The sequence below is a fragment of the Alosa pseudoharengus genome, unplaced genomic scaffold, assembly GCF_046254945.1.
Source record: "Alosa pseudoharengus isolate Yale_2024_CS ecotype anadromous, Long Island Sound unplaced genomic scaffold, YU_APseudo_1.1 YU_APseudo_1.1_scf_9, whole genome shotgun sequence".
Classification (NCBI taxonomy): domain Eukaryota; kingdom Metazoa; phylum Chordata; class Actinopteri; order Clupeiformes; family Clupeidae; genus Alosa; species Alosa pseudoharengus.
The window spans coordinates 41,745,345-41,760,250 of record NW_027468881.1 but is presented as its reverse complement, the minus strand read 5'-3'; the positions used below and the strand labels follow the sequence as shown (position 1 = coordinate 41,760,250).

The 14,906-nt window shown below is 43.7% G+C and overlaps 1 protein-coding gene across 1 annotated transcript in view; it reads right to left on the bottom strand.

Annotated features, from left to right (window-relative positions):
* The window catches only part of sdcbp2 (syndecan binding protein (syntenin) 2), a 54,016-nt gene that overhangs the window by 15,395 nt on the left and 23,715 nt on the right, over positions 1-14,906 (bottom strand). The window contains exon 3 of the mRNA XM_076275524.1: positions 4,185-4,281. Coding sequence (XP_076131639.1) covers positions 4,185-4,281 — 97 coding nt within the window. The remainder of the gene's footprint in view (positions 1-4,184; positions 4,282-14,906) is intronic.

Here is a 14,906-nt window from a genome sequence, read left to right as displayed (position 1 = left end):
CAGAGTAATGGCAGCAGAGTAATGAGTAATGGCAGCAGAGTAATGAGTAGTGGCAGCAGAGTAATGAGTAATGGCAGCAGAGTAATGAGCAGAGTAATGGCAGTAGAGTAATGAGTAATGGCAGCAGAGTAATGGCAGCAGAGTAATGGGTAATGGCAGCAGAGTAATGGCAGCAGAGTAATGAGTAATGGCAGTAGAGTAATGGCAGCAGAGTAATGAGTAATGGCAGCAGAGTAATGAGTAATGGCAGCAGAGTAATGAGTAATGGCAGTAGAGTAATGGCAGCAGAGTAATGAGTAATGGCAGCAGAGTAATGAGTAATGGCAGTAGAGTAATGGCAGCAGAGTAATGACAGTAGAGTAATGGCAGCAGAGTAATGAGTAATGAGTAATGGCAGTAGAGTAATGGCAGCAGAGTAATGAGTAATGGCAGCAGAGTAATGGCAGCAGAGTAATGGGTAATGGCGGCAGAGTAATGAGTAATGGCAGCAGAGCAGAGTAATGGCAGCAGAGTAATGAGTAATGGCAGCAGGGTAATGAGTAATGGCAGCAGAGTAATGGCAGTAGAGTAATGGCAGCAGAGTAATGAGTAATGGCAGCAGAGTAATGGCAGCAGAGTAATGAGTAATGGCAGCAGAGTAATGAGTAATGGCAGCAGAGTAATGGCAGCATTGCATCGACATCCTCCTAAAGATCAATCAGCCTGTGGTTTAAATGCCCAGGGTGGTTTAAATGCCTAGCTCTCACTCAGTGACCAGGGTGGTTTAAGTGCCCAGCTCTCACTCAGTGACCAGGGTGGTTTAAATGCCCAGCTCTCACTCAGTGACCAGGGTGGTTTCTCAGAACAAAACGGCCCAAGACACACACACACACACACACACACACACACACACACACACACACACACCCCTTGCGTGGCCCCTCAGACCGGCGGCCATATAGAGGTGTATTTGCATGAGTAGAACATAAAGCACATGGGACGGTTTGTGCTTCCCCAGGAGTGGGCGGCTGGCATCGTAACTCGGCCGATCCCAATCAGGCATCCCTCCACAGCCCCCATAGAGACTCATTTACCTGCACAGCACAGCTAACCGCACAGCACAGCACACCTAACCGCACAGCACAGCACAGCACACCTAACCGCACAGCACAGCACACCTAACTGCACAGCACAGCACACCTAACCGCACAGCACAGCACACCTAACCGCACAGCACACCTAACCGCACAGCACAGCACACCTAACCGCACAGCACAGCTAACCGCACAGCACAGCACAGCTAACCGCACAGCACAGCACACCTAACCGCACAGCACAGCACACCTTACAGCACAGCACAGCACACCTAACCGCACACCTAACCGCACAGCACACCTAACAGCACAGCACAGCACACCTAACCGCACAGCACAGCACACCTAACCGCACAGCACACCTAACCGCACAGCACACCTAACCGCACAGCACAGCTAACCGAACAGCACACCTAACCGCACAGCACACCTAACCGCACAGCACAGCACACCTAACCGCACAGCACACCTAACCGCACAGCACAGCTAACCGCACACCTAACCGCACAGCACACCTAACCGCACAACACAGCACACCTAACCGCACAGCACAGCACACCTAACCGCACAGCACACCTAACCGCACAGCACAGCTAACCGCACACCTAACCGCACAGCACACCTCACAGCACAGCACACCTAACCGCACAGCACAGCACACCTCACAGCACAGCACACCTAACCGCACACCTAACCGCACAGCACAGCATACCTAACCGCACAGCACAGCACAGCACAGCACAGCACACCTAACCGCACACCTAACCGCACAGCACAGCACACCTAACCGCACAGCACACCTAACCGCACAGCACAGCACACCTAACCGCACAGCACACCTAACCGCACAGCACAGCACAGCTAACCGCACAGCACAGCACACCTAACCGCACAGCACAGCTAACCGCACAGCACAGCTAACCGCACAGCACAGCACACCTAACCGCACAGCACAGCACACCTAGCCGCACCGCACAGCACACCTAACCGCACAGCACTTGGCTTACTACAGGGAAGGGTGACAGCACTGCACAGCACTTGGCTTACTACAGGGAAGGGTGACAGCACTGTATTGCCTTTACATACTTCCATAACTGCACAGTGTTGAATTCCCTAAAAACACCAACCACGGCAGAGCAGCGGACATATCCAACATAATTACACAGTTTATGAAAGTGCTACTTTGCAATATCCATAATGCATTCTTGAAGCCATCGTCACACTGAAAAGCACTTTCTAGTTACATAATGCAAATACCCATGATGTGGGTTAGGCTAGGCCAGGCGATTGTGGCCAGAAAAAACAATCAACACAACAATATCAAAAGGTGGAGGACAGGTTAATGTACAATTAACATTTCATTTGAAAAAGAAACCTGAAAGGTACACAGCAATTGATTGGGAAATTGTTTTTATAATCAAAAGGCACACCCCCTTCCCTTCTTTGTGTGTGCTAGGGTTAGCCTGACACTGTTATCCTAGCTTAGCACAATTCACTGGAAGTGGGTTGTAGTAGTGTATTCTTATCTAACTCAGGGGTAGACAGTAAATATGCACATTTTTCAAAAAGTTGCAGTGTTCCTTTAAGCTTTATTTTTTCTGATTTAGCAACCTTTAGCACCAAGCCTGAAGCCATTTTAAGAACATAAAATATCATCCATTCTATGCACAACCATGTACTAGTGAGTGGTGGTGCCCATAGTGAGTGGTGGTGCCCATAGTGAGTGGCCGTGCCCATGTACTAGTGAGTGGCCGCCGTGCCCATGTACTAGTGAGTGGCCGTGCCCATGTACTAGTGAGTGGCCGTGCCCATGTACACCGAGAGGGTCCACTGCAGCACTGCTCACTTAGCAGCGAGGACAAGGCGTCCAACAGGAAACCAAAGGGGCGTTCAGAAAGAGAGAGTGAGTCAGAGAGACTGAGGGGGAGGGATGCAGAGGAGGTGGAGGAAGAGGAGGAGGAGGTGGAGGAGGGGGAGGAGGAAGAGGAGGAGGGGAGGAGGAAGAGGAGGAGGGGGAGGAAGAGGGGGAGGAGGAGGGGGAGGAGGAGGAAGAGGGGGAGGAGGAGGAGGAGGAGGAAGAGGGGGAGGGATGCAGAGGAGGGGGAGGAGGAGAAAGAGGGGAGGGGGAGGAGGAGGAGGAAGAGGGGGAGGAGGAGGAGGAGGAGGAGGAAGAGGGGGAGGAGGAGGGGGTGAAAGGGGCCAGAGGAAGAGTGGAGAGAGACAGAGGAGAGAAAAAACACACACAGCAGTGAGGATGAAAGAGAAAGCAAGATGGCAGAGAGAAGGTAGATGCAGCACAGAGATGTGCTGTGGAATGTTACAGGGAGAACTAGCGAGAGAGAAGACGGGGAAGGGAGAGAAAGAGAGAGAGAACAAGGGACAGAGAGGGGGGAAGGGAGAGAGAGAGAGAGAACGAGGGATGGGGGGTGGAGTGAGTAGCAATGAGGCATAATGATGGAAGGAAATGCAAAAAATGCAGAGCAGGGGGAGGGGAAGGAAAGAGGAACAGAGCGAGAATGAGAGATGAAGAGAGGGAGGGAGGGAGGGGGAGGAGAGAGAGAGAGAGAGAGAGAGAGGGAGGGAGGGAGAGAGAGAGAGAGAGAGAGAGTTCAGAGCCCAGCAATGGAAAAGACTCAATGACAGAATGACTGTGGCAGAAAGAAGCTGTTAGGCTGAAAGACGCAGAGGAAACAACCTGACATCACTGCTGGGTAGCAGGCCAACCCCCCCCCCCCCCCCACTCTCCATCCCTGCTGCCAGGACAGAATCTCCATGGTGACCCCAGCCACTGGCACACAGAGAAACAAAAGCCTTAAGACTCAGAGGGCATCCCATCAAGAGAAGAGAGAGAGAGAGAGAGAGAGAGAGAGAGAGAGAGAGAGAGAAAGAGAGAGGTGGAGAGAGAGAGAGAGAGAGAAAGGAGAAAGGGAAGAAGGGAGAGAGAGAGACAGAGGGAAAGAAAGAGACACGACACACAAAGAACATTTTATGTATAAAAATACATTTTCAGAAAATGATATCCCAATTAAAATCTGGTCCAAAATATTCAGCACCACTATCCTGCCTATTGCATTTTATGGAAGAGAGAAATGTGTGGTTTGTGGGACTCACTTGATCCAGGTGTCCCCAGGCCAGCGCCGGAGGCTGCTGGCTGGTAGGTCCCTTCTGTGAGGGCCGGAGTGGTGGTGTGGACAAACTCAGACTGAGCCTGCAGAGACACAAGAGCAGCGGTGAGCACTCACACCAGACGGGAGACCAGCGGTGAGACACCAGACTCAACAGTCATGAGCATTGCTCCTCTAGCAGCAAGTAAACAAGTGCAACTAGAATTGCGGTTCCGAGGAACTGCAAGAGTGGGTTTGATCAGGGGCACGGAACTCGGCCTCATCCAAGGATTCCAACGGTACCTCATTTATGAAAATCGGGCACACGGATCAAAAGTTATCTGCATTAACGCAACATCCAATAAGCTAAAACGAATAAATATAGTGGTTGCTATGCTGGTTGCTAGGGCAATCATGCTGGTTGCTATGGTGGTCGTTAGGTTAGAAGGCCAGGCCTCCTGAGAGGCCTGAAGGGTCAGTTCTGAGGTTGTTGGCTGCTGGAACCGAAAAATGGACTGCATTTTCTTAAAAGACAATGTGACTGAATGTGACTGAAGTGCGGGCAAAGTTTGCACAGAAATGTACGATTTTTCCCACCCTCATCGACCTTGTCATAAAACTTGTTTAAATGATCACACGACGCCTCCTTGCTGCTTTGTTGTCTACATCAGCCTTTCTCAAACTTCTTTGACCTGAGGCCCAGTCAAGGCATACTTTGGGGTCATAGGGCCCACCTACATGAACCCACCCCTCCTCCCACCCCCCCATCAAATTGTAACGATATCACAATTGTTATTATTTTTATACTATATTGCCTACATGCACTTCAAAACAGTCAATGTTTAAAGTGCTAAGATTGTTCACAAAAGTTTGTGAAAGCATGCACATCAGAGTACTGCTTTACTAATGTAAAATATAATTAGGCCTACACTAGTTTCATTGTTTTTGCATTGTTGCATGATTGATATGCTATTTAATTACATTTCATTTGAATGCCTAAATGTAAGAATTCAGGAAACACAATACCAGCTTTTAACATTTCTGTTGTTTACTAGTTTATGTAAATTACATAACACATGAACTGTTTAAATACTACTGATAGCCCATTACTGTACACAATAATACTGTGCCCATTCATTAACATATATTAAACATCAGGCGTCTTGTTTACACATTTAAACCATATTTGCACTTCGAATTTCGCTTCCAAATTGTAGTAACTACATCTACGAAGTCTAAGGAAGATAACCATGTAGTCTGTTCATAGATAAGATAAATTTTGACAGAACTACAGACTTCGTGAAAGTAGCCTAGTAGCCCTACCTAAAAAGACTCCATTCACTTCATTGCAAAATCGCGGTTGGTCTGTTTACACATTAAAACCATATATATTCACTTCGAAATTCGCTTCCAAATTCTAGTAACTACATCTACGAAGTCTAAGGAAGATAACCATGTAGTCTGTTCATAGATAAGATACATTTTGACAGAACTACAGACCTCGTAAAAGTAGTACCTAAAATGAGTGTGATAAATGGCCATCACGTAAAGCATATAGCATATGACCATAGATATATACACGGCATATGACAACAGCAAATAGCTAACGTTTACGTTAGCCTAACTTACTTATCGTTGACGTTGACCCGACACGTTCATAAGTTAGACCATAGACTGATAAGGACGTCCATCAAACTAAAAGGGTTCGTTCTTCGATTCCGTGTGCATCCTGTGTATCTTTCGTGCTGCTATCCTGTTACCTCTTCCTGCTGTTCTGGCATCAAGGTTTCACGCGAGATTACGCCACATCCCAGAGAGTTGTGTTGTCTCAAGATGGCGCCCGTCTGTGTGAACGAGACGTGAACCGACGTGAACGGTACTGTTTTTCTTTTTAATAAACTGCCTGTAGACTTACACAGTTCTGAATGCTTCGGTTTACATGTAGATACCCTCATTATGCTACGGTGTAGTGTGTTGCTATTTGGAGCCTTGGTAGCTATTTATTTTTACATCGTTGTTTGGTGGGTCAGGTGACGAGCCGTCGAATCACAGCACAGCACCCAGAATGCATTGCAACACACCGTCATGAATAGGCTTGGGTATCGAATATCGAGCATTGGTTGGAACCGGGACTATCTTTGCGATTTTCCCGGAATCGTTCAAAAGTTTAAATTTCGATTCCTACTTTCGATTCCCAGTCTGCCGACAGGAAGAAGAAACGTCTGAACACCAACGAAGAAGCGCATAGTTAATAGAATTAAAATTCATGGAGAAGGTCAGACTATTTCATTCAGAAAGCAGGGTTCCCGAGGATCCTTAAAAAGTCTTAAATAGGCTACAACTGAATTTTCGAAAGAGAGGTATTAAATGTGCGTATGGGACCGCCAGCGAGTGCAAGAGAGCGAGTGATGTCTCCATCCAGTTTCGTGTATTTAAAACGCAATTGTATACGTGATAGGCTATTAGGCTACGGGAGGAAGTGTAGTGGTTGCAGAGTGAAGATGTTTTTCACGGGTTTGGTTAAAGGTGTGAAAACGGTAATAATACAGTAGGCCTATGTACAAAATAATATGCCTGGCGTTTTCGTGGTGTAGCTGAGGCCTGAGAGATAGACAGGGTAGCCTACGTGGAATGAGGGAGCCTACGGTAGAATGAGCGGGAGAAAGAGTTGGTAAGCCAGTTAGCGATAGGTTGGCCATATGTTTGAATTTAGGCCGGACATATGGATTTTAAAAGCCCTGTCCGGCGTCCGGCGCAGCCTCAAGCCGGACGTTTATTTGTTCTCCTTTTTGGAGTTGCGCTTGGCATCTAAAGTCTTTGCTCGGACGCAGCATCGTTTCACAAACTATGGACGCGAAGACTGCTGGTGAAATTATGTGCAGTTCTTCGCAATCAGGAGGAAATACTGTATACCGGTATGTTAAGTTGATCTGTTTGCATCTTTCCAGCGTGTGTTGCTGGCCTAGCCTAGGGAAGAAAATATCTGTCTTAAGTTATAATAGCCTACCTGTAATATCTGCCAGCAGCTTGCTTGCCAGCGTTTCCCAGTAGGCTAGGCCTACTTAGCAAAAGTTGTGAAATATAACCGCATATGCTTTGAATGTCGGCGACTGCTACATAAAAATACGTGCGTTCATAACGTGCGTGCTTGAGATGAAACCAGCAGTTTTCAGCAGGATCATGAGAAGAGGACCTGTCTCTTAATTAATTTAAAACAAGTCAATGGTTTTACAATGTTTCAGTCAAGCTTTGGTTGGTTTAGATACAACTGGTATGCAAAATGTAAAGTAGTGGATTAACTTTAATTTGCTGTGCTGCATATGGACAATAGATGCACATAGTAAATTATATAAAGTAGGCTTATTAAAATATGTAAATAGCTTAGTTAACTTTGAAAAAAATATTTAAGGGAATCCAGTCCAGTGCACATGTCTTTGGCAAGTAGCCCTAGGCTACTACAGACACAGGTGAAGAACAGCCTCAGCAGTAAGCAAAACCAAATATGTACAGTACAGCCAGCTTCAAAAGCAAGCAGTCCAGACCCTAAAATTGGGCATTTATAGCTGTGAAGGTAATTCACACACAATTATTTTCTTTCGCCAAAATATTTTTGGTAACTTCTGTAGACATCCAAAATGGGGTGGGGGTTAAAATTAGTAGGAAAAAAAAACTATTGCATTAAACAGTCTTATATATCTTTTTGCCGTGGTATAGTCTTAATTTTCATTTAGATGTCTTGAAAAGGTCTTTAAAAGTCTTTAAATTTGCACTTGGAAAATGTGCAGATACCCTGAGAAAGACCGTTGGTTAGCTAGCTCATTTAAAATATCCTAAACTTTTTTTGACCCTGCCTGACCCTGCGAAAATCGGAATCGAGAATCGTTAGGAACCGGAATCGAAATAAGAAATCGGAATTGGAATCGGAATCGTTCAAATTGAAACGATACCCAACCCTAGTCATGAAGGGACTCATCGTTAGGTCGGCTTTAAATAGCATACAGAACCTGTAGTAATTTAACTTTGTCTGTAATCTCCACAGATCGTGGCAAGACAATTGAATTGATTGTGGACTTCTTGCCGGTGATGAGTAACTTAACTTGAATAGTAGTGATGCGTGGATGTGCATAATATATGTATGAAAGTGTGTTTCTCAATGTAATAATCTATACAACTGTATACATGACTAGGTTTGAGTGGAGCTTGCTATGCAAAGGACTGGGCTGAATGGATTGGGAAAATACTTTATTTTATTTTTTTTTAATGACCTATATGAACATGGTTTGGCTTTAAAAAAAAGATGAGACAGCGCTTTGCGCGGTCTCATCTTTTTTTTACATGACCTTTACAACTGGTGCTGTCAAGGCATTGAACTGGGCTGAATGGATTTTGAAAATATATATATATATATATTTTTTTTTAATGACCTGTATCAACATGGTTTGGCTTCGCGCTGTCTCATCTTTTTTTACATTACCTTTACACTTAGTGCTGGCAAGGCATTGAACTGGGCTTCATCCAAGGATTCCAACGGTACCTCATTTATGAAAATCGGGCATACGGGTCAAAAGTTACATGCACACACCTTCATTATACACAGACAGCCCAGCCCAGCCCATTAGACATTGCCAGGTGGCTTAGAACTCTTCCAGGTGCAAGCTTAAACAATCAGAGCTGTGATGTCACAATCGGAATTAGAATCCTTGAACATTCCGCCATTCATTTCAATGGGGCCGAAAAACGGGAATACCGCGAAAACGACAAGGGCCAGCGACACGAAAGTAACAAGCAAGTTATACCGGTTCGGGCCTGAATTTTTGGAGTTCGAACCGCGTCGATAGCTCAAACGGTCTAGGAGCAGTAGTTCGGCCAAAAAGTGGGTGAAAAAGAAGATATAACTAGAATTGCGGTTCCGAGGAACTGCAAGAGTGGGTTTGATCAGGGGCATGGAACTCGGCCTTATCCAAGGACTCCAACGGTACCTCATTTATGAAAATCGGACATACGGGTCAAAAGTTACATGCACACACCTTCATATACACAGACAGCCCAGCCCAGCCCATTATAGCTCTGCCAGGTGGCTTAGAACTCTTCCAGGTGCAAGCTTAAGCAATTAGAGCTGTGATGTCACAATCGAAATTTGAATTCTGAACATTCCGCCATTCATTTCAATGGGCCCAAAAAACGCAGAAAAACGGGAATACCGCGAAAACGACAAGGGCCAGCGACACGAAATCAACAAGCAAGTTACACCGGTTCGGGCCTGAGTTCGAACCGCGTCGATAGCTCAAACGGTCTAGGAGCAGTAGTTCGGCCAAAAAGTGGGTGAACAGGAATAATAAATAACTAGAATTGCGGTTCCGAGGAACTGCAAGAGTGGGTTTGATCTGGGGCACGGAACTCGGCCTCATCCAAGGATTCCAACGGTACCTCATTTATGAAAATCGGGCACACGGATCAAAAGTTATCTGCATCAACGCAACATCCAATAAGCTAAAACGCATAAATAACGTGGTTGCTATGCTGGTTGCTAGGGCAATCATGCTGGTTGCTCAGGTGGTCGCTAGGTTAGAGGGCAGTGCCTCCTGAGAGGCCTGAAGGGTCAGTTCTGAGGTTGTTGGCTGCTGGAACCGAAAAAAGGACTGCATTTTCTTAAAAGACAATGTGACTGAAGTGCGGGCAAAGTTTGCACAGAAATGTACGATTTTTCCCACCCTCATCGACCTCGTCATAAAACTTGTTTAAATGATCACACGACGCCTCCTTGCTGCTTTGTTGTCTACATCAGCATTTCTCAAACTTCTTTGACCTGAGGCCCAGTCAAGGCATACTTTGGGGTCATAGGGCCCACCTACATGAACCCACCCCCTCCTCCCAACCCCTATCAAATTGTAATGATATCACAATTATTATTTTTATACTATATTGCCTACATGCACTTCAAAACAGTCAATGTTTAAAGTGCTAAGATTGTTTACAAAAGTTTGTGAAAGCATGCACATCAGAGTACTGCTTTACTAATGTAAAATATAATTAGGCCTACACTAGTTTCATTGTTTTTGCATTGTTGCATGATTGATATGCTATTTAATTACATTTCATTTGAATGCCTGAATGTAAGAATTCAGGAAACACAATACCAGCTTTTAACATTTCTGTTGTTAGTTTATGTAAATCACATAACACATGAACTGTTTACATACTACTGATAGCCCATTACTGTACACAATAATACTGTGCCCATTCATTAACATATATTAAACATCAGGCGTCTTGTTTACACATTTAACCCTTAGAACCCGATTGACGCAAAGTGCGTCAAAAAACACACCCTTTCTTCTCTGTTACATTGCTCCAGAACGGTTCATCGCAGCGAGATGAAACCTTTATTGCACGACAGAGCAGAAGTGGGGCTTTCCAACGAGACTACACACTTGTCTCTACGATCAAGTATGAAAATTAAAAAAAATCATGAAATTAAATCAAATTGCATCATATTTACAGTCTATACTTCTCTGCGTTCACCTGCACACACATTACTCTAGTTTGAATTACTCGCGAACCCGTGATCGCATCGATATGGCAAGCATATCAGATGAAAGAGGGGGCACAGGGCTATCCATTGGTACCATGTTTATCGATCTTTCTGGCTTATAAAACCAGACGAAGTGACTGCAAAATAATAACGTCATGTACACAAACCAATGCTGCACACTCATTACTCTCGTTTGAATTACTCGCGGACCCGTGATCGCATAGATATGCCACGCATGTCAGATGAAAGAGGAGACTCAGAGCTATCATTTGATACCAAGTACATCCTTCTGGGTTATAAAACAGACGAAGTGACAGCAAAAAAATAACTTCATATAGCTGGACTTACCCCACGTTTTTGTCTTGTGGCAAAGCATATTTATAATCCAATGCTATCATGTGTTTCTCTATGGCAAAGCATGTTCATATTCCGGTTTTGAGATCCTAGCAAATTCCTGCATGGCATCCAATTCAAGGCTCACATTGCATCCCAATTTGTTCAACAAATAAACACCTTTTTTGCCTTTACTTTGTTCATGGCAATGCAGTAAAGAGTTGAGAATTATTATGACTGCATACACACAGGCATGCAGGCTAACACGCAACCTCGGGTCAAGTCAGGTCAGATCAGTTCGTGTCACAGATATGGAGCGCAGAAAGGTCATTTTTCATCACTAAATAAAAAATGGCATTTATTTCCGTAAATCACACAGCAAATATTTCTGCAAATTGCTCAGCCCCAGAGTATGCCTCCAACATGGCAATTATATTGCCCGATTCAGGACAGTCTGCCCTACACACACATGAAATGCATGTAGAGCTGTGAGCTTGCTGTGGTGAGATACATGTCGAAATATAAGAATTTTTATAATACAATTTTTATATTTTAATTCTTTAAAAATCAAAATAAAATTAATGCTAGTATTAATACATGAAATGATGGCAGATCTGAATAGCCTCGACTCTCCTGAAAAAAACAATATATAATATGTGTGTGTGGCACTTACAATGACCAGAATAAATCCTTATGAATAAAGGTAGTGAAAATGTCCTAAAAACAGCTTAGGGTTCTAAGGGTTAAACCATATTTGCACTTCGAATTTCGCTTCCAAACTGTAATAACTACATCTACAAAGTCTAAAGAAGATAACCATGTAGTCTGTTCATAGATAAGATCAATTTTGACAGAACTACAGACTTCGTGAAAGTAGCCTAGTAGTCCTACATAAAAGGCTCCATATTCACTTCATTGCAAAATCGCGGTTGGTCTGTTTACACACTAAAACCATATTTACACTTCGAAATTCGCTTCCAAATTGTAGTAACTACATCTACGAAGTCTAAGGAAGATAATCATGTAGTCTGTTCAACGATAAGATACATTTTGACAGAACTACAGACCTCGTAAAAGTAGTACCTAAAATTAGTGTGATAAATGGCCATCACGTAGCCTAAAGCATATAGCACTAGCATATGACAACAGCAAATAGCTAACGTTTACGTTAGCCTAACTTACTTATCGTTGACGTTGACCCGACACGTTTATAAGTTAGACCATAGACTGATAAGGACGTCCATCAAAATTCCGTGTGTATCCTGTGTATCTTTCGTGCTGCTATCCTGTTGCCTTTTCCCTGTTGTTCCGGCAACAAGGTTTTTACGCGATATTTGCCACATCCCAGAGAGTTGTTGTTTGGTGGGTCAGGTGACGAGCCGTCGAATCACAGCACAGCACCCAGAATGCATTGCAGCACACCGTCTAGAAGGGACTCAGCGTTAGGTCGGCTTTAAATAGCATACAGAACCTATAGTAATATAACGTTGTCTGTAAGCTCCACAGATCGTGGCAAGACAATTGAATTGATTGTGGACTTCTTGCTGGGCAACGATGAGTAACTTGATTAGTAATGCTGCGTGGATATGCATGATATCTGTATGAAAGTGTGTTTCTCAATGTAATAATCTATACAACTGTACACATGACTAAGTTCAAATGGAGCTAGCTGGGTATAGGACTGGGCTGAATGGATTGGTGAAATACTTTATTTATTTATTTTTTTAATGACCTATATGAACATGGTTTGGCTTTAAAAAAAAGAGGAGACAGCGCTTCGCGCTGTCTCATCTTTTTTTACATTACCTACATTACGCTGTCTCATCTTTTTAGGGCCCGAGCACCGAAGGGCGCAAGGCCCTATTGTTTTTGTAAGGATTATTATTATTATTATTATTCATTATTCTACTTTTTTGCTTTCCTGTTTTTGAAGTGGTTAACATTGTCGAAAACTCTTGAAATGTGGCACACACGTCAAGTGTCACGTATCGCAGTTATGTACAAGAGTTTGACTCCGGGGCGTGGCCCAGGGTCTCCCTAGCGCCCCCTTAGGTGACTGATCTCGTGGTTGGCATATATTTTGAGGTGGTTAACATAAACGAAAAGTCTTGAAATTTGACACACACATCAGGTGTCACACAAAGCAGCTAGGTACAAAAGCTTGGCCCCGGGCATGGCCCAGGGACTCGCTAGCGCCCCCTTACGCCTCCTTAGGTGACTGATCCCGTGGTTTGCATATAATTTCAGCTACACACACCAAATTTGGTAGGTGTCTGTATCTCTCCAAGATGAACAACTTTCCTATGTACAATGCATTAGCCACGCCCAACAGGAAGTGAGATATTTGGGATTTTGTGCAGACTAATGTGATGAAATATGTGCTGAATTGTGATCCCAAAAGAGGTGCTTCTCATGGGTGAAAACGCATGAAATTTGGCACACACATCAAGTGATACAGTGAATAGACAGGGATAAAAGCTTGGCACCGGGCGTTGGCCAGGAACTCCATAGCGCCCCCTTATGTCACTGTGACTTGTGGTTGGCATATAGTTTTAAATAAACACACCAAATTTGGTGGGTGTATGTAACTCCCAAAACCAAACAACTTTTGTATTAACATGTCATTAGCCACGCCCACAGGAAGTGAGGTAATTGAGATTTTGTGCGTTGTGGACATGATCAATTTTAACATACTCCTCCTAGACGGTTGATCCGATTCATGTCAAAGTTGGTATACATGACGTTGAGATGTTCCTGATTATAAATTGTGAAGCCTTTTTTTGATATGTTGTAATTTGACGAAATGGCGAAATTATTAATTTTAATACCCTTCCACATGAACAATAAATGTGTCATAATTCACCATGCATGGCTTGAAATGTTTTAAATTTCACAGGTCATTAAAGACCATGTTAATGATAATATTCACATGCCCATAATGCATGTTTGGCATAGCGCCACCACCTGGCAACAGAAAGAATGACAATTATACTGATTTCACATGATCAATTTGAACATACTCCTCCTAGACGGTTTGTCAGATTCATTTGAAATTTGGCGAATATTATGCCAAGATGTCGCTGATGTTAAATTGTGAAGGGATTTTTGATAACTTATATATTTGATATGATTTTAATATCTCACCACATAAACAGGAAATGTTTCATAAATCACAGTGCATTGAATGAATGGTCTGAAACTTCTCAGGTTAATAGATATCATGATTATGATGATATCCAGACACCCAATGGGCCTGCCTGACATAGCGCCACCACCTGGCCAAGCAGGAAATGTGCCAGAAATGGACAATGCCTTAAGTGATTGATCTGAAACTTTATAAAATATCAGACATCATTATTGTGATGATATTCACATTCGTAATTCACAGGCCTAGCATAGCGCCACCATCTGGCCAAGCAGGAAATGTGCCAGAAATGCTCTATGCTTTGAATAAATGGTCTGACACTTCTCATGGTAATAGATATTATAATTATGATATCCAGACACCCAATGAGCCTGCCTGGCATAGCGCCACCACCTGGTCAAGCAGGAAATGTGCCAGAAAATGGACAATGCCTTAAGTGATTGATCTGTTTACAAAAAATTTGGATATCATTATTGTGATGATATTCACATGTGTAATTTCCATGCCTAACATAGCGCCACCATCTGGCCAACCAAAAACTGTATCAGAAATGTTCTTTGCTTAAAATGAATGGTCTGAAATTTCTCAGGTTAATATATATTATGATTATGATGACACCCAATGGGCCTGCCTTGCATTTCGCCCCCACCTGGCCAAGCAAGTACATGTGGCAGAAAATAAAATACAAACACAAATAGCACACGCATCAAATATGTACA